This window comes from Delphinus delphis, chromosome 2 (genome assembly GCF_949987515.2).
Source record: "Delphinus delphis chromosome 2, mDelDel1.2, whole genome shotgun sequence".
In the NCBI taxonomy this organism is placed as follows: domain Eukaryota; kingdom Metazoa; phylum Chordata; class Mammalia; order Artiodactyla; family Delphinidae; genus Delphinus; species Delphinus delphis.
In genome coordinates, this window is record NC_082684.1 from 13270047 (window position 1) to 13293620 (window position 23574).

At 52.0% G+C, this 23574-nt stretch overlaps 1 protein-coding gene across 2 annotated transcripts in view; it reads left to right on the plus strand.

The window, feature by feature from the left end:
• The window catches only part of CCDC88C (coiled-coil domain containing 88C), a 128937-nt gene that overhangs the window by 41494 nt on the left and 63869 nt on the right, over positions 1 to 23574 (plus strand). For both annotated transcript variants that reach the window (XM_060004042.1, XM_060004040.1), the window contains exon 4: positions 11483 to 11552. In XM_060004042.1, coding sequence (XP_059860025.1) covers positions 11483 to 11552 — 70 coding nt within the window. The remainder of the gene's footprint in view (positions 1 to 11482; positions 11553 to 23574) is intronic.

The window sequence follows — 23574 nt, forward strand, 5'->3', positions numbered from 1 at the left end:
GGTGGGGTGGGGGGAGACACAGGGTGGGGGAGGGTCTTCTATTACTTCCTTTGCCTTTGTTGCCACCCGGACGGCACCTGCTCTTTGTTTCCATTTTAGCCGAACGCTCCCTCCTCCTGGAAGCCTTTCTGGATTAGTCCTCCTGTGTGCTCCCATCGTCCCCCAGCTCAGGTGCCTCACATCCGCTCTGTTATGGCACCAGGCTTGCCAGCAGGCCCGTCCCCTGCCAGGCTGTGGGCTCCCCGAGAGCAGGGCCCCGCCCCGTGCACACACCCTGGACACCCTCACTTCTCCCTCTCGGTTTTGTTGAGCTTGTTTGTCTGCATTTCCTGGATTTGAGGACAGAGGTCGTGTCTGTGTATTCTGCCACCACCACCTGACCCCCGGCAGGTGCCCAGGAAATACCATGGTGTAATTAACAGAGTGAACGGCTACCCTTCTGCTCTCCCTGCCCGCCAGGCCCCTGCCCTGGGGCGATGGGCGTTAGGGAGCAGTGATGCCCCGAGGCCTGCGATGCTCACGCTCTGTGTTGGCAGCGGTGGCCTGGCTTCCCTGCCTGCCTCTCCCTGCCCTCACAGGTCCTGGCAGGCTGCCACCTGCCGCTGATGCGCCCACGCACACTCTGCTCCCCCGTGTCCCCCGGGACTGAGGGAACTGGTGCAGCACTGTCTGGTAGTGGGTAAGGGCTGCCGGGGTGTGCCGCCCGCCCCGGCCCTGCCTGCCCTGAGTGGTGGGTGGAGCAGAGTGGGGCACAGTGGCTGCAGAGACGCATGATCCCCAGCCCAGCTGCTTGCTGGGACAGGGGACGGCCGCCCCTCTCCAGCTGAGCTCTTTGGGCATGCCCAGGGCAGAAGGTGCCAGGAAACCAGCCTAGAGCTGCCACCTGGCGAGGGTGCAGGGGAGCAGGATGTACCCGTGGACCTGGTGGTGTTGGTGGCTCCACCGGCCCCGCATGACGCGTGTCCCCACCCTGCTGTGACCCCGCACACTGCGCTCTGGCCTAAAGGTGGTGCTGGCTGTGAGCCCCGTGCCCTCCCTCTGCCCATCAACAAAAATGTTAACTTTTGCAAGAAGCCCAGGGAAGGGAACTCTACAGCTGCTGATTTGTAGCTCCAGGATCCCTCACCACCATAAAATAGGGTTCTTCGCATCAACCCCAAGCACGGATGCTGCTGCTTTGCTGGGAGGAGAGGACAGGGCAGCCCTGAGCCCCTCTAGGCATTCAAGTGTGAGGATAGGACCACCCTCCCTCCCCATCCTGCCTAAACGTCTAAATCCTTCTTCTCCCTCCCCCAAATCCCCACTGCAGCCTGGTCATGGCGTGTAGTAGGCCCTCAGTAGATACTATTGAATAGAAGTGAGCTTCTTGGAGCAGAGGAAAAGAGCCCTAGGGTAGAGCTGAGAAATCCTGGCTTTATAGACCCAAATGGGGACGCTACACCCCCTGTGATGTTCCTCTCCAGGCCTCAGTTTCTGTGTTCCATAGATAATCTATAAGGCTCTACCGGTTTTCGTTTTTCTTTTCTTTTCTTTTCTTTTTTTTTTTTTTTTGCGGTACGTGGGCCTCTCACTGTTGTGGCCTCTCCCGTTGCAGAGCACAGGCTCCGGACGCGCAGGCTCAGCGTCCATGGTTCACGGGCCCAGCCGCTCCGCGGCATGTGGGATCTTCCCGGACCGGGGCACGAACCCATGCCCCCTGCATCGGCAGGCGGACTCTCAACCCCTGCACTACCAGGGAGGCCCTGTTTTTTCTTTTTTTTAATATGTATTTATTTTTGGCTGTGCCGGGTCTTAGTTGGGGCACGTGGGATCTTTCGTCGCGACGTGCGGGCTCGGTAGTTGCGGCCCACAGGCTCCAGAGCACGTGGGCTCTGTAGTTGTGGCCTGTGGGCTTAGTTGCCTCGCGACATGTGGGATCTTAGTTCCCCGACCAGGGATCGGATCTGCGTCCCCTGCGTGGGAAGGCGGATTCTTAACCACTGGACCACCAGGGAAGCCCCCTGTGCTGGTTTTGAGTTCTGATTCTCACCACCCTCTGCTGTTGGCTGGGATGGTATGGGTCCAGCTTGCCATCGCCCCTGCTGCCCCTCTGCTTGCTGGTGGCCTCACCGCAGACATTCTCCCCTAGAGCCCAGCTTTAGCTGCTGGTGACGAGGCTTGTATTTACCATGGAAAATGGTTCCTGAGACACCATTTATGGGCAGAATTTCTTCTCAGGAGATGAATGTGGTACCCTGCCCGTGCTTCTGGAGCTGCCCCCGCCCCCACCTTCCTTGGTCCAGGAACTCAGCACAGATGCTTCCTAGCATCAGAGCAACCCAAAGGGAGGGTGGCAGGCGTTCTCGGGGACATTTGAATTGTCCTCCAGTCCCGTCCCTGTGGGTTTCCCCTGGCTCTCCTGGGACGTGTGGGCCCTTGGCTGTTTTCAGAGTTGGCAGCCCTGAGTTAGTAACTATGAAGATGTGCTGTGCTTCTCTGTGCCAGCACCCTCACCCCCCCTCCCTCTAAAGGAGCCAGACGTCCCTTAGAGAAGGTCCTCCTCCTGTTACGGATGAGGGTGTGGCTCACAGAGGGACTGTGACTTGCCTGAGGTCACACAGCGAGTAGCTTTGCCCTCACTTGGTGTTTGAGTTTCCAGGTGTTCCTTCCCACACGTCTCTTCCTCCTGGGTCAGCTCAAAGGAAATATTTGTTTTCCTCTCTGGGAACAAAGGCTGGGCTTGGTTTGTTTCTGTGAACGCAGCCATGAGGAGAGGCAGTCACCAAGTGTTCAGGGGTAGGGGGTTTTCTGACGATCTGGGAACCGCAGATGGCCCAGGTTGGTGGCTTTAAATCGCTGGGTTCTGAGACTCGGTGTGGCCTCATTAGGGGAGCCGGTGCTCCTAGGCTTGTGCGGACCTGAGCTAGTTTCAAGCCCTGGGGACCCCAGGCTTAATTGAAACGAAGTGGAACAGATGGGCTGAGTCTATCAGCAGCTTTACGTGACAGTCTCTTAACATAAAAGCACTTCATTACCCACTCATTTCGCTGGGGCTTCCTGCCCCAGTCGGAGGGAACGTGGCGGAAACGAGAGCCTCTCGTCCAGATGGAATCACAAGCACGTGGCCTGTGGGCCCGTCTCTGAACAGGCGGCCGAGGATAAATCATCAGGCTTACGTCTCCGCTCAGCAGCTAAATTAAAAAAATCGTTCTCCTGGCTGTAACATCGCAGAACGTGGGCCGTGTCGCCGCGTTTGGGGGTCAAGTCCCCGTTGCTCTCAGGTGGGGTAGCATCGAGGGAGGCATGATTGGTTGGGGGTGGAGGCAGCAGGCTGTCACTAGGGAAGGTATGAGGCAAGCGTAACTCTAGAAAGTGCCCCGGTCTGTGGTCTCGGGGAAAGCTCACCAGCCCAGAGCACCCAACCTGGCCCTCGCTCTGCATCCCGCCGTCAAATCCCTTTACCAGCGCTGTGCTGTGGTTCCCTCCGACTGGAAATCCTAGTGATTCTTGTCCTGACCCCTCCACATGATGTTGGGAGGAGGAAAGAGAGGGGACCCTCCCTGTGTTTGGGTGTGTGTTTTTGTTTGGGCCACGATGTTGTGGAAGGGAGTTCAGGAACCCCTCTTGGCCAAATCGAGGTGGGAGTCTGGAGGAGTGCTAATTGATGGCAGGAGTATAAGCCCTGTGATGTGTGCAGAGACTGGCAGGAATACTGCTCCTGACTTTCTCGGTCTGTCCGTGTGAGCGTCTCAGCCTTTCAGAATCCCAGAGGCGCCTCACCTGTGTGAACCTTAGCCGTGCGGTTTCTGGAAAAGTTATGGCTGTGGGGTTTGCAGTCTCTCCTCCTCTCTTGGGGCACTGGAATAGACGCTGGGGACATTGGAATACGTGTGGTGGCTTTCCCATCTGAGTCACGTCTACTGTTTAGGAATTTTAAATTCCCCTTGCTTTGCTTGTTTGCTCATAAAACTATCACATTTGGGATTTTACAGTTGGAAAGCCTGGCGTATTCAAACCAGCATTACAAATTCACTTTGAGATGTTTTGAACTTTGGTTAACATCTACAAGTTGTGGGATCTTCAGGCACATGGTGGACGATTTGGCTAGGTAAAATAGGAAATAACAGGGGAGTAAGGTAACTTATAGTAGTGGAGCAGAGTAGTTAGTTTTCAGGACTTGGTCCTCTTGTTCATGTGAGAAAGAGAAGACACCACTTCCAAAAAAGAGACTTGAAAAAGAATAAAACCTCACTCAGTATAAATTTTGAGGAATATTTTCTGATCGGTCTCATTTTGTCAGCTGTCACTTAGCTGCTTTTTGCTGCCTGTGCGTGGGGAGTCACTGGCGAGGCAAAATGTGAAAGTGCCACAGAAGTGGGAGGGTGAAACATTAGGAGTTGAGGGGAAAGAAACTCATATATGATTAAGGGCATCAAGGAGGGCTTCATGGAGGAGGTGACATTTTCACTGAACTTCGGAGGATGGATAGGATTCTGACTGGTGGTGATCGGGGCCAGTGATGTGTGAGGATGAAAGAGCGCCCCAGTGGGAAATGCAGGGTATGTACAGTACACTGTAACCAAAGGTTTGACTTGCTGGCCACACTTAGCAGCTAATACGTTTCCTGGCTCTCTCCTACACTGCGGGACTCTAAGCATTCTCTGCAGCCCGGTTTAGAGGCTGCTGCCTCTGAGACGTTTTCCCAGACTTGCCTGGGCAGAGTTTGGCGGTGCCCCCCATGCTGTGCTGCTCTGGCACCTGTCCTTTTGTGCTGTGACGGTCTACCTCCCTGCCTTTTCCACCAGCTGAGAGTTCTCAGCTCACAGCTAGGCCGCTCATATGTGTTTCTGAGTATCTGAACCCCAGACTTAAAGGTGTGCTGGGTGCGCACTCAAAGCTGTATTACTTGTGTTACTGATTCTCAGTATTGGATGGGTCTCTGTGTTGCTTGGACTGTGTGGACTGCACATTTTGCTGTCTGGACCATCCTGATCTCCTTGGCAACCATGAGCATCATCTTCCTCCTGGATGCCTCGTGTGGGTGTTTGTCTTAACACCTCTGGGATCTCCCTCTCATTTCCTCTATGTTAACAACTTTTCAAACTCTCATGGAGGGTCATTCTGTGCACCTAAACTCAAGGCATTTAGCAGCGTTTATTTTTCCTTCCTGGCAAAATGTCGAGCCATAAAATTCATTTGGCAAGAGAAAAGGATTTCTTCCCATTTTGTTGTGAAATCATTGTGCTTAATCCAACAATCCCAGTGTTTCCAATGGAAACTGAAGATAACCTTTGCCACAGACACACAGAGTGTTTCCACCCTGCAACTTTCCGGGACCTTTCCTTTCTTCCACCAGCGGAGAAAGTGACCTTACTGTTTGAGCATGCACAAAGGTTGACATGAGCCTTGGCACGATTTTAATCCTTTTCAGCGAGGCCCCTACGTTGCCTCAGGCGGTGGGTGAACTTCTCCGGGATCCCTGAGCCTCCGTTTTCCAGGGACCGGTGGTCTGGGAGCCCACCCCTTCCCCCAGGGCCTCCTGCCTCAGGTCCCAGCGCAGGGCCCAGGGCTGTAAGCCAGCCTCTGCCCTCATCCCTCAGTTCTCCTGGCTGGCATCTCTTCTTCCCGGCCGATGGAGGCTTTGCAATTTCTGATGGGGGATGCTGGAAAAAGATTGATTGGGGGGGGCGGTGATTAAAAGAATCAATAATCCACGTCATTTTTTGTGTTGGATATGTTGTGAATTGTCTCCGGAGAAAGGCTTTTTTTTTTTTTTTTTTTTTTAAGTGGACCTGTCATGTTCACGGTTCAATATCTAGTAAATAGATGCTGCTGACATTCTTTGGGGGAAGCCATGCCACTAAAATAATTTAAGGTGTTAGAACCACATTACAGAATCTTTTTTAAATGTTGGGAAAGCTTGCTCTTGTCCTGATCACTCTAATAAAGAGAGTTCTGGGGCTTCCCTGGTGGCGTAGTGGTTGAGTCCGCCTACCGATGCAGGGGACGCGGGTTCGTGCCCCGGTCCGGGAAGATCCCACATGCCGCGGAGCGGCTGGGCGCGTGAGCCATGGCCACTGAGCCTGCGCGTCCGGAGCCTGTGCTCCGCAACGGGAGAGGCCACAACAGCGAAAGGCCCGCGTACTGGAAAAAAAAAAGAAAAAAAGAGAGAGATTTCTGTCATTTTAGTATATTTCCTTTGAGGGTTTCTTCTTTTTTAGCATATCTTTAATTTTCTGCATTCAGTTAGGCATCCTTTTATTCATTTCAGCATTGTTTGCCCTCTTCCTACCCAGGATCACGGCCGTACCTTCCATCACCTAACCAGTCCCCAGCGTTGGTTTGCGGCACAAGCCCTCAGGTGCCGCTCCCTTACACACACCCGGTCATACTCGGATTTGTATTTTGAAGGTGGGTGTTTTAGAGCCTCCGTTTAATATTCTGCTGTTGACAGTTTTGTGGTGAAGTAGATAGCTTGCTAGGAGTTTGGGGTACACACACTTATTCTCAGAGGTAAGTTGAGGGGGTCGGTTTTGGAGGGGCCGGAGCTGAGTCCTCCTGTTCCAACCAAGGGAGGAGGTCCTGGAGAAAGCACGGCTTACCTGAGGGCTTCCAGGACATTCACTGCCATGGCTCCGTGGGTGCTCTATTTATAAGTCCTGGATAGAGACTGGCTGGAAAGGAATTAGGAGGCCCATCTCCCACAGGGACTGGGCAATTTGATGGAGACAACTGGGCGACACGCAGAAAATGAGCTTCACCTGCAAGCCCCGGGAACCGCAGGTCACCTCTGGCCCAAGGGACAGACCAGGTGGAGTGAGGCATCCAGGCTTGTCCTGGGGTCCCTCCCAGCTCCCTCTGTGTGGCCCCCAGCCTCTGCCTTCCCTCCCCCTGTCCCCCTGCCTCTCCCAGAGCCCCACCTCCAGAGGGCAGTGACGGATCCCCCAGATCTTGTTACCTCAAGACTTAGCACCACCTGCACATACGTGGAGGCACTCGGGAAGCCTCAAAGCTTCCTTGGGAGGAGTGAGGTTTGAGGGAGTTTGGGAGGGAAGGAACGTTTAGGCTGGAGCGCTGGCCTGTGTGAAGGCTGGTGACTGGAGGGATGACGAGGGCCCAGGTGACTCCCGGAGCCAGCTGGGAATCACAGCCTGGGCCCCATATTGGATTCTGACATGTGGGGAGCCGTGCTCACCAGCAGGGACGAGCGTTTGGTGTTGTGGGTTCAGTGAAGCCACGTGCCTGGGTGCTGGTCTCGTTTACTCTCGGGGGGCTGGGAGGTCCTGCCGCCACCAAGGCCACTTGCTTAGTTGTAATCGTGTATGAGTTCTGCGCATGACCTGGTGCCTCTGAAATCTGCTCTCCTGCTCCTGCATCATCCTTCCTGCCACTAGCAGAGCTCTGTCACCTGTGAAGCCTGGACTGGGGCACCCCCTCCCGTGTCCTGGATTTTCCCCACTGGGTACGTTTGTACTTGTCATGAGAGGATTCTAATAGGAAGGGAGCGTCTTCCTTCCACTCGGCTTCCTGGTTCTGTTCTGAGAGCTTCTCTCCACCTGTGACCCCTGGGAGCCAGTGCCACGGCCTCAAGACGGCCCCTCAGCACTCCCTGTGTCCCCCCAGGTTGCCTCTGGAGGGTCCAGATCAGGAAGCTGTCAATCCGAGGGCGGTCTGAGTCTCTGGGCTTATTGACACTGTGTGCGAAACCAGATGCAGCCCCTGGGAGCCCCAGCTGGGGTGCCAGACGCTTCCTGGAGTGTCCTGCCCGTCCCATCCCTCCCCGAGGTGTAGGGCCTTGTTTGTGTCAGGACAGCCCTGGGAGGAACTTCAGAGTCGATAAGATCCTAAATTTTAGATTTGCAGCCTGGCTGGGGTCAGGTGGGTTCTTTCCCCTTGTACTTACAAAGAGCTTTCTAGCCCCGACCCCCTTGCTACATGAGAATCCAAGTACCACCACCCTGCGCTGACCTACTTTTGTGACTTTTCTTTTAGTTGGTTTCAAGTGGTTAGCAATGAGGTCCCTCCAGCATGCAGTTAGTGCAGTTGCGTTTAGGAAAAGGAGAATCTGGGGTTTCCTCAGCATCTTATACTAGGATCTCAGAACACACCTAAAGCAGGTACACAGAGGAGAGGGAACGGGGGTACAAAATCTGCTCTGGATCTCGGTGCTTAAACCCACCCCCTGCCCTGCTCCTGCCTCTCCGCAGCCCAGTTCTCTGAGGAGGGAGGGCAGGGGGTCTCTGGGAGGGCTGCACCCCAAGCCTGACTCTTCCCTCCTGCCGTCAGGCCGCAAGGATGGGATGAGACAAGAGGCCGCAAGGCTCGTGTGTGCCCTCATCCCTCGTCCTGGCCTCGGGATGTGACAGTGTGCTTTGTTTCTGCCTTTGCAAAGGCCCGGGTGGCACCAGGAAGGCTTGTTGGCACATCTGGGGGCTACCCAGAGCACACCTTGGGGCCTGTGCTCTCCGTCCTCGCTCCGTGTCCCCACTCCCGCAGCCGGCCGGGGTGTGACCAGTGCCCGCCAAGCCCGCCCGTGTGTCAGCTGCGGGCTCCACAGTGGCTTTCTGTTCTGAGTACCAGGCAGGAGGGGCCCCTCGTCAGCAGCCTCCTCATGTAGCCGGAGGGCCTGGCCCGTCACCCTGGAGGCCCCGCCGCCCTGAGGGGACGCATTTGCTCAGCTTTCCTCAGGGAATCCCCTCGTCACCAGCGTTGCAGAGCACGGCAGCCACTAGCACGTCACATGTGGCTGGCGGGGCCTCCAGATGTGGCTAGTGTGACTGAAGAAGTGAATTTCTAATTTGTTTAGATTTGAAAGCTGATACTGGATTCAGTTACTGGAAACTTTTTAAGTGTGTTTGGAACAACTTCGGTTTGCGACTCTGCTGATTCAGATCGTGTTTCCAGTGACAGTTTAGCATCTGAATTGCGATGTGCTGTGAGTGTAAACTACACACTGAATTTCAAAGACTTAGTGTGAAAAAAAGAACGTGAAGTGTCTCATTCATGGTTTTATGTTGGTTATGTGGTGAAACAATATTTTGGAAATGTTGGTGTAATTAAAGTATATGATTTATATGTTGTCACTCGTTTCTTTTTACTTTTCTAAGGTGACTACTAAGAACATTTGAAATTAATGTGTTTCATGTTGTATTTCTGCTGGCCAGCTCTGACCTTCGTACTCAAACCTCTGAGCCTGTTTTTGCTGGAAATGTGATTGGTGGTCCTTTGGCGGGAGCAGTTAAGGTCTTGGGGGTATCTTTGGCCCCCAAATTTTGGATTAACTTTTGGGAGGCCCATGTGTTTTGAGAGGAGCACATCATGGAAACATTGTTAATAAAACATTACTTCTTAATTGTGCAAGTGATAGATATTTCTTGTGGGAAAATTAGAAAATACTGATTAGACAAAATGAACCATCCAGTTTGGGAAGGAGAATACATGGATTTTCCAGCAATATTTTCTAGCAGTGTTTCCAGCAGTCTTTTGCTTAGGTAATCATAAGCATAAAAATACCACTTTGCATTATTGCAATGCAGAGACCTTCAAGATGATTTCTCATTCTGTATCTCCTTCATAAACGTGTGCACCCTTCTTCAAGCACCCTGATAAATAGGGCTGGCACTCCAGACAGTTGGACCATGGCAGAGGAAACCAGCCAAGACTTCAAAGGGGACTGTAGCTGGTTGGACAGTGATAAGAAGGAAATCTTCTAGAAGTTGGGCTGAGCACTTGAGTTTAGTGTTGAGGCTGGATAGGGACTCCATGACAGGATGGACCCATCTGGTTGGGAGTCCTTCCTTCTGCTAGAAGTGGATTTACCTGATTTTACTCAGTGTGTGTTTTGCCCCCAGGGAGGGACTGTGGAATCCTTTGGTGAGCTCATTCAATTGAGAAACAGTTTTTTCCGCGTTGACTTTTCCAAGCCCTGAAGGAGAGCTGAGGCTGTAACGCAGCTCAGACTCTGTCCAGCACTGAGACTTGTTTGAGAAAACATTGACCACCTCTGGTGAGGTGACACGTGACCTCAGATAGTAAAGAAAGACATCCTCCAACACTGAGTGCAGAGGGGCCCGTGTGTTTGGGAGTGGGGTACTCCTCCTGGTTTAGCATCCCCTCCCTCCCCTCAATTTCTGGTGTGCCAGGAGCCATGGAAAGATAATATGGAGAGTGGCTCAAATCATTTTGTACATTCTGTGAAGGTGTTGGCCTCTCCAGGCGTGCTTGCCTAGGCCACCATTCTCAGGATTCAGAGAGCTCTGAGGTGTCCAGCTGGGCCCTGTGGGATTAGCCGATCGTGTTAATTGTCCCCTTTTTCTTCATCAGTGCTGGTTGGCAGTGTACTGAGTACAGAGATTCATCACGTCATCAGTAGAGCGACTGCTGGAAAAAAAGTCGTGTCTCAATAGAAACATTTTATTTATTTATTTATTTATTTTATTTATTTATTTTTTGCGGTATGCGGGCCTCTCACTGCTGTGGCCTCTCCCGTTGCGGAGCACAGGCTCCAGACGCGCAGGCTCAGCGGCCATGGCTCACGGGCCCAGCCGCTCCGCGGCATGTGGGATCTTCCCGGACCGGGGCATGAACCTGTGTCCCCTGCATCAGCAGGCGGACTCTCAACCACTGTGCCACCAGGGAAGCCCGGAAACATTTTTTTTAAAGGCATAAGAGGAGCTTTGTTGGTCAAGAGTTTCTTGACCACTTTTGTAGGACCAAGAATACTTAGGAATCCTACTACCTTGCTTGTCTTCTGTAAAATTAGATTTTTTTATCTTCCGATTTGTGAAAAGCAAGGCACATCTGGGCAGGGAAGACCAACGTGCCCTGAGAATTGCTCTAGGAAGCATGACTGGTGGGTCGGCACACTCCAAGGAGAGCTTTGTTAGCCATCCCTACCCCAAGGGGACATGGCCGATGGCTGGTGCCTGGGCCTTCTTTCAGAGGCCCTTGGTGTGAGGGCAGAAGGCAGCTCACTTCCCGTGTGTCCCCTCTCTGACGGGCACAGAGTAGCTGTGATTTATCCCTCCCCCAGGGAAGTCACTGCTGAAAAGAGAGAAGTCTCACTTACAGCCTGTACCAAAGACCTGCCGAAAGCTAGGATCCCAAATCGTCAGCTTGTAAAGACACAGTAGCATCCGTTTAATCTTTATTCTGTATTTTTTAATTGCACAAGCAAACCATACCGTAAAAATAAAGACATCTTTTAAAAAGAAACTCCTGATCCTGCTAATCTAGCATCTGATGTATCTTCTTTTTCCCAAAGTCTCTGTACACACGCAGACCTAATTTTTATTTGGTAATAATCAAGGCGGAAGCACAATTCGCTTTTTTGACTTTTCGCTTACTGGTATCTTAACTATTCCTTCCTGTTATATGGTGTTTTCATAGTTACTGTTTAATGGCTGGCACACTCATCCAGCAACTTGGTAAACTGTAATTGTCTTAATCAGTCTTTATTCTGTTTTCTGTGCTTAATGGTATCCTTTCCCCTTTGTTTCTGTAGGAAGTTCTCCAGCAGCTGATCGTAATGAATTTGCCCAATGTCTTGATGATTGGCAAAGACCCGCTGTCTGGTGAGTGAAAGCCACCCCCCCGACACCCCCCCCACCCCCTGTAGAGCCTGGGCAGGGCCATCAGCCCTGGGCAGCTGTCAGAGGCAGGGCTCTGGCTGCCAGCTTGGAGCCAGCACAGTGAAAGCACGTGATCATTCGGGTGTGATCGTAACGGGTGGGTTTATCACCCTGAGGCATCACGCCAAGAGCACATTTCTTCCTTAAGAATATCTCCTCTGACCCCTGGGATTGGAGCCCAGAGGCAGGCGAGGCCTCGGGCTCAGGGCCCCGAGTTGTATGGTGGACCCCCAGGGGTCTCTCCTCACACCATCGTGGGATGTGGTCTCTATTGGCAGGAAAGAATCTTTGGAGGGAGCTAATGTCCCTTCCGCTGGGATCCTGTGCTGCTTTATTCCCCCCGTGGTAGATCTCACCGGGACATCCTGTCGTGTGTCTGTTTTCACGTCTCCCTCTGGTCTCTGAGGCCTGAGTGGGCAAGGTTCTAAGTCCTAGTCTCGGACACTCGGTGTGATTTTGAAAGACTGAAATGTCCTCCTGGACACCTTCCAGAGAGCCAGGGCTTAGTTCATCCCTGAGAGTTAACACACTGGGTTGGTTAAACAGGGTGGTAGATTTCCTCCCCTCCACCTTTGTGTGCGTTCACCTGGACCTGTGGCTCATGGATGAAAGCTTGCAGGCCCCAGGGACAGATGTGCTCGCTGACTGGAACTTCCCTGGTTCCCGTGGAGACCTTGTTAGCCTCCTGGGCTAGGTGTGGAGTCAAGGAATGCAGGAAGGATCCCACACGTTAGAGCCTTTTGCAGAAGGAACTGAAGCTTCCCTCTGTCGGTCCCTCCCCGCCCTGCTCTCCCTGGAGTCTGGCTGTCCTTGCTCCTGTCCACGTGAGCTCAGTTGGCTGGAGAGCAACGGAGAAGTATACCAAGTGACCCGTCGAGGACATTTCTCATAGAGGAGCCCTGGCCCTGAGCAGCAGCTTCAGGGGCCACCGGGTCGAGGGCAGCTGAGCATTTAATCACTTTGTTCGTGGAGGCGGTCCTCCTGGGCCCCACTTCCCTTTTCGCTACGGGAGCCAAAGGAAGGGGGTTCCTTGACCTCCTGTTCATCTTCGGTGCCGCTGACCCGTGAGCACCCCCAGCCTTACACATTGGCTCTGCAGAGTGCACCCAGGCCCACCTGGGGACCCCTCACCCTTCCCCACTTGGTGCGTTAATAACAGGCAGCCCTTGGTTCGCGCCACCCCCAGCTCTGCCTTAGGGCCATTCATTTACTGGCTTTATTTCATGGTTCCCCCAGGTAGAGGACTCAGATGCAGCCCTGGGCTCCAGGGACAGTTGGGACTCCTGTGTTTCTGCAGTAACATCAGGAAAGTAAGGGTCTGCTTTGCTGAGCAGAACTGTGCTGCTTGTCCTGACTTATTTGAGGGGCTGATGTTAGAAGAGAGATGCCCGGAGAGGTTGGTGGTTCAGGCTTAGTTCTACTATTCCATCTGCTCTAGAGACAACATCGTAAGATGAGGAGAGGAAAGCAGTGGAGCAGGAAAGAAGGATGCTCCCTGCTTGAGCCTTTGGTGAGCCCACCGTGTGCTGGGCATTGGACATGTGTTTAAAGATGGAAAGGGAAATGTGCTTCCGGGGTGTGACCGTGCCATCCCGTTTATAGATGAGAGAACGGCAGCTCACGGAGTTGAAGTGACAAGCCCTCGGTCACTTAGCCCATGAGCAGAGGGGCCGATTGGGAATTTGCTCCATCCAACGCACGAGCCTGAGCTCTGGTCCGTTATCACACACGGACAGGTGTTAGGTTGAGCTGTAGGCGATTGCCAGTATTCAACCATTTGACCAACAGAAATGACGGTGGCATATGATTCAATCTAATACTAACCACGTCCTCCTCCCCTACCCAGGCAGCATGTCACCCCATCACCCCATCATACTGCGTAGTTTGCCACCTTCCCGTTGTCAGTGCCCCCCCCCCACCTGCTGCCATTTGGAAGCCTGCCCTCTGGGCGCCCCTTCTCCGGCAGGCACCTCCACTCGCCGGAACCCTGGCTCCAGCCTTCCCCCTAGCTGAGTCTCTGTTCTAGCCCCTTTGAACTACATGGGGCCAAGAGACTGTCCACATGCAAGGAACCCAGGTCGCACCTCGAGTCTGGCGCTGGACAGAAACACCTGCAGAGATGTGGACGCTGATTTTTTTAATAGCTTTATTAATGTATAATTTGCATACCATGAAATTCACCTATTTTAAGTATACAATTTAGTGATTCTTTTCATAAATGGACAGAGTTGTGCAACCTTCCCCAGCAATCCGGTTTTAGAACACTGTGGGGAAGCCGCTTTTAAGCTGACAGGTGAATTGCCTGCCCTCTGGTCCCCAGCACCATATAGAATCAGTGCACGTCAATTGAAGAGGTTCTGGCCCCAGTTCTGATGGAGAAGTTGGATTGATGAGATGGGGAGCCCTGGGAAAGTTAAGGACGAGAATCCCAACGGCTGCAGCAAGCTCAGAAGGCCCCTGGCAGGCAGGGCCTGACTGACAGCAGCTTCTGCGGGCTCTGCTGAGAGGGGAGGGGCTGCCTCCCCTGAAGTCAGGGCTGGAGGGATGAGACCTGGGCGCACGCACGGGTAGGTTTTGACAGGAGTGTCGGGGGGCTCCGAGAGCAGAGGAGGTCGGCAGGAGAGGTGCACCAGCGAGAAGACGCAAACATGAGTGCCAGAGACATATTTGTGGAATAGTGTTTTCTGTTTTAAATTGTAAAAATAGATGCGTGAAGCATTTGGGGTTTCTTTTAAAATAGAGAACAACGTTGATTTCTTTCTCGCGGGGCGGCTTTTTTTACGAATTCTGCCACATGGCTCAGGAGCATGTCTGTGCTCTTTTTGGCAGATGTTGACACTGTACTGCTATTTATAACATTTCAGTTTTGGGTTATTTTTTGTTTTTGGTAAATGCACGTCAGTGGAGCCAGGGCAGGGGCAGGACAGATCCCAGCAGAACATCTAGTCCAAACACACACACACACACACACACACACACACACACACGCACGCACGCACACACACACACACACACACTCACCCTCTCTCTCTCTCTCTCTCTCTCTCTCTCTCTCTCTCTCTCTCTCTCTCCCTCTCTCTCTCTCTCTCACTAAACGGTCCCAAGACACCAAGCATTTATCCCCCTTCCTCTGACCTAAAAAGGAAGCTGTCATGACTAACACTATTAGAAGATTTTTCTGTATGTCTGTCCTTCTGCACCCATCAGACAAAAAGATGTTCTCTTTTTTCCTACCCTGGATGGGATTCAAGGACGGTTTAGTGAATGTGAGAAAACACTTCACGTACTTTAAAACTCCATCCTCAGCGTCTGCCCTCCTGGCCCCCAGTCCCCCCAATTCTCTTATTTCCTGTTTGTACCTCGAATGACCTCTGGATTTCCTCTCTGATTGTGCGTGATTTTATAATCATCTCCCTGGATACCCGTCCGCGGGGAAGCATCTGTCCAGCGCCTTGTTACTATAGACGCTGCTTCTTGGAGCCTGGCCTGGGGTCCTGCAGGACCCTGCCCCAACCCTCCCTCACGTACAGTGGCGTGTAGCAGAAAAGCCTTCCCCGGTGGCTGGGCCGTGTGTGGACCCCCAGGACTGGATGTTGTAGGGTGTCCTTTGTCTTGTTTCCAGTTGGCCAAAATGTATCCTTCTCTCCTACCCCACCCCCATTCCTCAGGCAGTGCCCTGGCTTTAATTTCCAAACAGCTGAGCTCTTCTCTCCTCCTGCCCTGCTGCCCACCGGTTCCAGCCACCACCATCCTCCTGGCTAGCACCGGAGTGGCCTTCTGTCTGCCTGCCTCTCTACCTTTGCCCCGTGCTGTCTGTTGCCGTCTGTTCTCAACACAGCAGCCGGTCCTTGTAGAAAGTTAGATTATGTCACTTTTCTCCCTGTGCTGTGCACTGGCTGTTCCCTCTGCCTGGAATGCTTTTCCCAGATACTCACAGGAACAGATCCTTCCAGTCTTTGCTTGCATATCACCTACTCGGTGCAGCCCATCCTGATGACCTCCCTGTTTGCAGCTGCGTCCCTCCCTCGTCCTCAGGACTCCCAGTGCTTTTATCCTGCGCTGCCTTCCCTTTCTTCGGCAGGAATCTTGGGGGTTTTTGTTGTTGTTGCCAATGTCTTCTAAGTGTCTGGAGCAGTGCCTGGCACGTAGTAGGTGCCGAGTAAATAGAGCATAAGCGCTGGAGACCCACTTTGTCGTTTCCCTCTCCTGTCCCCACTTCCCTCTTCCATCAAGCTAGTGATCCTTACAGATGTTAACCACATGCTGTCACAGGTACAGCGGTCAAGTGTCAGTGGTCAGGGTCAAGTGAGAGTCGACCTCTGCCCAACACCATGTGTGTGGCTGCCCTAGGCCGGTAATGATGCACTGCAAACGGCCTGCACCCCCATCTTGCCAGCTGTGCGTCCATGAAACATATTTACGTGGCTTATCGAAGAGCGTATTCTACATGAGAACCAAGAGATCCCAGTGTCCGCGGCATCTGTAAAATGAGGGAAGGCCTGGGCCAGAACTTCAGGCTCTGTTTTCTCAGCAGCCGGGCCTGTCACTGTGCCACACACACGAAACAGACTAGATTTGTCTGACAGGAAGCCAGGGTGTTAGCAAATTAATTTCTGCAGTGAATCATAGAGCAGTCATGCTGGAAGAGAGCACTGTTTTTTCTTCCAAGGTTTGTATCTAAGTGCAGTTGTGGTTTTCAGACTTGTGAATTGCTGACCACTCCTAAGCTGTTTAGAAAGGAAAGGGTGGAGCCATGTAGGTGTAGAAACCCAGCCCAGAGAGGGGAGGGAACTCATTCGGAGGCACACAGCATGGTGGTGTAAAAGATGTATTTATTACCATAAGTTACGCAGATGGTTATATATGTGGACAGTCAGCCACTGGTTCCAAGCCGGAGGACCAGCCACCGTCATTATTCTACCTGGTGTCTCTTGAGTTCTAAATGCCAGGCAAGATTCCTGGGTCCAAGGAGGGGCTGATCCCGTATTCGCAGCCTACAGGGTCCTGTCTGTGAATACAGCTGGAACCTTTGAGGATAGCCTCCCATTCATTGCTGTCTGGTGATCTGGTCCTCGTCCTCAGTTTTTTCTCTCGCGATGGTTACAGAAGGGGCTTGCAGGGACAGAGAAAGCACCTTGAGGAGTCTGAGATTCTGTGCCCCCAGATTCTGTAAATGTCGTTCCTTCACAGCTCTTGCAGACCTCTGTTCTCCGGCTGCTCTGACCAAAGAAACCAGAAGGCCGGTTTCTGACCCTCCCAAATAGAAGACGGGAACGCGCTTGCATCGCTCCTCCTCACAGAGGAGCTCAGCCCGAGCCCCCCTCCAGCTTTCTCTGTCGGATGCCCACCATGGGTGCAGTGGCCATGGAGACGAATAGGCTGTCTCTGTTCAAGGAGCCCCCAGTCTGCGTTGGGGCAGGAGGGGAGGAAAGTGTCCATGACTAGCCTGTTCCAGGGCGAGAAGCAGTGCGAGCATGCTTCCCACAGAGTGCAAGGCGGGCAATCAGTTCTGCCTGGGCAGGTCAGGAAGACTTCCTGGAGGAGGCCGTATGTGGCAGGGCCTCAAAGAACCCTCGACAGCAGCAGAGGGAGGCGTCCAGGTGTGACAAGTTCAGAGGAGTGGAAGTGTGCTGGCAGTCCCATGAGGAGCAGCAAGCTCAGGGCACAGGAAGGAAGTCTCTGTCACAGCTGAAGTTTAGGTTTCAAAGGCCAGAGGGAAACGGAACTCCTGAAACTCCTTGGAATTTAATATTTAACCCTCTAGGATTTACTTGCTCTCTTATCAAGGGCGTCCTTGAAGTGCTTCTCGGAACCCACGGAGACCTTCCCTCACTGCACCTCTCTGCCTTTTGATGACGAGCTGCAACCCCTGATGGCCGCTGCCCCCGGGGGCTGGCTCACCTCCAACGGCGGCCGGAGAGAGGGCTCCAAGTCTGGTTTATTACAAACGGTCTTCCTGCCGCTGAGATTGTTCTTTTAGAAAGCGGGCGGGCTGCCTTCCCTCCCCTGCCACCTTCCTGCGGCTCTGCCCGCCCCAGTGCCCTGCTTGCCAAGTGACATGGTGGGCTGAGGGTCTGCCGTTAGGTGTTAATGAGTGATTCTTGAGTTCTTTTTCCCAACCCTAGGCTATTTTTTCATTTCTCCTGAATTCTGGTCTTGTTTATATATATGTATAAAACTTTTGTGTTTGCAGAAACCTTAGGTCCTTTAAATGAGGAGGGAAGAAGTAAGTAAATAAAGAAAAGCTAATCTCGCCAGGCATCCGATCCTCTCCGTGCTTCCTGTTTTCTCCTGGAGGGAGCACGTTCAGAAAAGCGCCCACACGCGATTTCACGGGGCACGGCTTGCGGCCTGCTCCCTTGCTTCTGTGCTGCCTGCGGGCTGAGAAATGAATTCTCCGGTCCCTGTAGAGCGCAGGGGGTTGCCGGGCCCTTGAGCTGAGTGCCAGCGCTTGGCTCTTCCAGGAACGTGAAAAGCTTGGTTAGCAGCAAGCACAGCGATCGTTAGAGCACGGCCAGATGCCAGCCTTCGGAGCAGGCGCGGGACCTGCCTGGAGACCAGACTTTGTTTGGTCACCTCCTAGTGATGGGCTGTACACAGAGAGGGGGCTCCCCAGCTGCATGACCGTGCATGGCGTCCAGCGGGACTGCTCTCTGTGGCCGTGGCTGCCCGAGGAGGAGGGATGAGCTGTTACTTGTCAAAGGTCTCTGTGTTCACCGATACTATTGGGGCTTTGCATTTTCTGCCTGGCGCGTGGGAGGGACCCTTTCTCGGATCACCTCCTGCCTCTGCCACCGTCTCCCCTCCAGCCGGTGCAGACTCTGGGCCGCAAGCTGCATTCTGGGGGTTGCTGCTCCTTTTCTGATCTTCAGTCGTTTGGTGCTAGGGAATGCGTTAGTTCTCAGCTTCTGTGGCCTAGGCAGGCTGGGCTAAGGAGGCATTTTTGACGATGGCGCTGTCTGAGGGGCTTGACGTGGCTGTTGAAGTTGCTCTCTGGGAGTGGCTGCCTTGTGGCATCTGGGCAGAGGTTCTCGTTACCCACACAGGGTGGTGTGAGGGATCCCTGCGGGTGGGCGCAGACTGGGGGGGGGGTGAAGGAGAGACGGTGGGATAACGGGGCCCTGGGTCAGGGTACGCTCTGGAGCCCCCCACATCATTTCAAACGGACGTGTGACTTTGAGCCTGCGAAGTCCACATGTGATAACCGTTTGCTGAATGACTAATAAATGGGGGAGTGCCTGGTGGGGGTCACACGGGTAACCGTGTAAGAAATCTAAGTGAGGGTTTCCTAGGAGTCGCTCTCCAGGCTGTGAGGCGGTATGTAGAGGTGCTTGCCTCCCATCCCATGACCTGCGACAGGTATTACGGAGGGTCCCTAAGCGCCCACGCGCAAGGAATTACCGTATACACTGTTCCTCATGGAACCCAAGGTAACCGTGTTAAAATAATGACAGCTTTTCTCAGTGTAAGCAGAGCCCCCAGGAGGGCCCATAGAACTGTGCCCTTGTGGGTGAGTCTTGAGATGTCATTATGCATTGAGGAGAAACAGGGTCACGTTCAGTGCAGTGCTATTTTCAAATCAATGAGACAGCCCCATAATCAATCATCCTTATGAAATGACTGGTTTTTAACTAAGAAACCAGGGAAAGCACAGTGAGTGGTTGACTCCAGCACGTAAGTCAGAGGAGAGCAGAATGTAGAATTATTAAGAAAAAAAAAATACGCACACACACCCACACACACACACACACACACATCTCCATCCCAACAAGATTGGAAACTGAAAATGTCTTTTCTCCCTGGGACATGATGCTAACAGTTACCATCAGTCACTCAATCAGCAGACACTGGCTAAAGACCTGCACTGTGGCATTGGGATCAGAAGCTAAACCAGAGAGAGCCCTGCTCTGGAAGGAAATGTAAATAAGCAATGGCAGTTTCGGGGAGGGGGATGGTAGCGAGTTCGGCGAGAGCAGGTGGTGACCAAATCTCAGTTCTGTGGCTCAGCTTGTCTGAGCCTCCTCTTGTTTGTAACATGGAGCTAATACTGGCCTTTGGGGATTGCTTTGGGGATTAAGTCAAGTGATAGCATGTTATATGAAAGTGCTGTAATGGTCTGTAGACGTGAAGGGCACTTGTGGAGGGCAGGATTAACTCCAGTGGGTCAGTCCTTCCAGGCTGAGAGGGTTAAACCCTCACCCTGGCTGGCGACTCACGGACCGAGGGCCTCTGGGGTTGTGGTCCTCCTGGAAAGGGCTGTTTGCCTTCCTTTGTCTAAATCCCCACCTTGACACCCCAGTGATCACTTATACACAAGATTGATTTTCCGTATCCAGAGAATGTATGAACATTCAAATGACTGCGTCTTAGAGAATCAAAGAGTAGAGCCAAAAGGACCCCACTGATTGTGTACCAGGCATGGAAGCTGGGTTTTGTTTCATGTGCCAGCTTTCATCGCGTGTCAGGCAGTGGCTACATCAGGCAGTGCTGTGTTCAGAAGGATTCTGAGGCCTCCTTCCAGGCTCGGTAAGAAAGTGTTATGATTGACTAGTCTGCCACAGACTCAAGATCAGAAAGTCAGGAAATTTTCCAATCCTGATCTGATTCAGTCTCCACATTTTAGAGGCTGGTGTACTTTAATTGCCCCACTATATTTCTATCCCCAGGTCCACCTTTATCACACGTGCGGTATCAGTTTCCCTTCTGTTTTGGAAGCTGATTGCTACAAACATCTGTAGCTTTATGTATAATTTAGGTCAGCCTATATGCGTTCCATTTATGCTAAGAAAGGCTGGAGTGAGTTTCTCTGTGTCAGGACTCCAGGAAGCAGGTAGTAAAGTAAGTAAGTAAGATTTTTCTTAGACTCGACCGTTAGCTCAGGCTGTCATGGGATTCCCCCGGGGTTGTGGGTAGGTGTAAAGGGTGTCTGATGTGTTCGGCCCTCCCCCCTCCATTGGTTGCTTGTGACTCACTAGGTACAGAAATCCCCATTGCTTCCTACCCCGCCTCCCATTTCTCATGAAAACCCACTTTAATAAGCTGAAGCACAAAGCGTTTATAATTTGACAAGCACCATATTCTCTTGTGTCTAGGCCTTTGCATATGCCATTCCCTGTGCCTGAAGAGCCCCCAGATCTCTCCTCATCCTGGGGTCTCAGCTCAGAGGTCATTTCCTTTAGGAAGCCTTGACTGATCCTTACTGCAGACTAGTCCTTCCTCTGGGTTCCTCTAGAAGTTGCTGGTTTTCTTGGTCTGAGCTCAGAGGACTGTGTTGATTATGGGTATATTCTCAGAAAGTACCCAGCACCTAGTAGGTGCTTGGGAGGGAGCTGTCTGTAGGGTTGTTTCTTCTTTGCCTGTGTAACTGTGTCACTGAGCCATCCTTGCCAGCAAGGACCCAGTAGAGAGTCTTATATGTGTTTTCGAACTATTCAAAACCCACAATCTGGTAGATTTTAAAAATAGTAGAAATCCTGAGAGAAATTGGGCATCAGCTTTCCATGAGCAATGAGGGAACTTCTGCTTTTCTCTCTCTCTCTGTCTCTCTCTCTCTCTGTCTCTCTCTCTCTCCTTTTTTAAGTTTCCTAGGAATTTGTGTAGGGATAAAAAGCACAGGATACATTTGTTATAGCAAATGTTTTTATTCACTTAGCTTGGTGAGAATGAGCACAGCGCTGCTTCACGTGAATGAAGGCAGAGGTGAACTTTCTAGTGCCCTGTTCACCACCAAAACGCTTACTTTAAATAATTATTCCCTGAACATTTTTCTAAAATGAATTCTCTACTTTTAAAATCCTTTTTCCCCTTCTGTTACAAAACCTAGCAAACTGGAATTCCGTACTTTTCCAGCAGTGCTCTGGACCAGATTTCATTTTTTCTTGCTCTCTGATGGGTGTAAATGAATGAATGAAGGGATGAAGGAATGACTCACGCTTGTCATTGTGTCTAGCTACAGGATGCTGAGGGAGCAGAGCCCTTCATTCTTTCACTGAACAGCCTCAGACTGTAGTTTTAAGCCCTCGTGCATGTGTGCAGGGTTTCTCGTCTCTTCCTTGCTATCCCATAACCGGCTTATGCCCTCGCTGCTCACAGTGGGCCTTTCTTGTGCTCCTTTCCACTTTTAATTTGCCGTTTTCATCTGCTGTAGGCTGGGAGAGTGGATCATCAGAGTTGCTCAAGTTATGATATAATTAGGTCCTGTGGGGCCTTTGCTGGGAAGAGCACGTAAAGATTCTTCGTGAACTCTGACCTCTGTTTGAGCTGATCCAAGGCCTTTAAAATGCTTTCTTCTTGTGTGTCAGCTCTGCTGGCTACGGCACCAGGTACACGGCCTATGAAAGGTGAATCACAGCAGACGAGGAGCCTGGTGACAGCTGGGAGGGGTCTGTACTTGTTATATCCACCAAAGGGCTTACAAGGGTCCCTTGCCAGTCATCTGGGGACGGACCGTGAAGGGACAGAGGTGAGGACAGCCACCTGGGCTGGCATGAGCACTGTGGCCAGGGGAAGATTTTGGTGAGACTGATTGGAGTTTTTAATACTCTGGTGGGTATGTCCTTTTCTTTTTGTCAGAACTAACACCGTGACTGGTCACCACCTCAGCCTTAATAGAGAAGTGAGTCATGGTGGTGTTACACGTATTTATGTCTATGGATTAGAGCCTCTTGGGCCAAATAAAAGGCCTCAGGTGGGAAAAAAAAATCCATTGAAGTCTTTGAGAATTTTTCTGTTTCAGACATTGGTCAAGTTCTGTGCTTATTAGCAAAGAGAAGGTTTGATCATCGTGGGTTGATCTGCAACACCAGACCCGATTGACTCTTAAGAGTGTGGAATCTGAATGCTCTGCAGGGACCCTTTTGTCCAGCCCCCCAGCCCGTCCCACCCACCTTCAGACTACGCGGTGGGAAGGGCGATGCCAAGCCCCCAGTTCTGAGACTCGACCATAATAATGTCATCTCAGGAAAAGCTGTTTTTAGCTATTTCTCAGGTGAGAGGTATTAGGATGAGCTCACATGTTACTCCATACACGCCTGACACCCAAGGACCCGGAGTGACCCACAGCCCTGGCTCTTGGACGTGAGCTTGGTTTTCTGCATCCCGGGTGTCATGGATGAGGCTTGGACCATTTTAGCACCATGTGAGCGGGTGTTGGTAAGCCTTTCAGGAAAACAGTGCTTTTCCTAGCATGTCCCTTCTCCCCCAGAGAGAACAGGATATTATGAAAAGGGCAGAAAACCGTAGAGCTTCTCACCCGAAGGGCACCCTGCACGTCGCCCAGGCCAGCTGCCTCCCTTCCACAGATGTGGAAACTGAGACTGGGAAACAGTACGGCTTGTTCCCGTCACAGGCCTCCTGGTGACCACCTCAGGTCTGGAGCTCCTGTATCCTGACTCTGTTTATTTGAGTGACTGAAACCGATAAACAGATGAAGACGCATTTGGCCTCAAGCATAATGGAAAAGACACAGTGTAAAATGATGGAATACGAGTTTTTGGCCTGATTGGCAAAGCTGAGAAGGAGTAGTAAAGCCGTGCTGGTCTGGGCACGGGGAAGCGGGACTTACGGTGTATTGGTTGTGAGAGAGAAAAATGGCGGAGCCTTTCTGCAGGGCAGTTTGGAAGTAGGAAAAGCTTGAAAGATGAGTTTATCCTGAAGGCGGGAGTCAGGATAGCCATAAAGAATTAGCTGTAAGATGTTCTTTGTAGCATCGTTTAGATTAAAATATTGAAAAATCGGATCTCTGGAAAGGGAGTGGTTGAATTTGTTTGTGGCCTTTGTACAAAGTAAGTATGAGACGATCAAAAATGATGTGTGTGTCGTGTCTGGGACTTGCTTTGAGGGATGCTCCAGCCAGACATTGAGAAACAAAGGCGGCGGTGGTGAGGAGGAGATGGAATAAACGTGCAAAATGCTGGTAACGTGAAGCGGGTGCTGAGCATGGAGGTTTGCTTTACTCTTCTCCTTC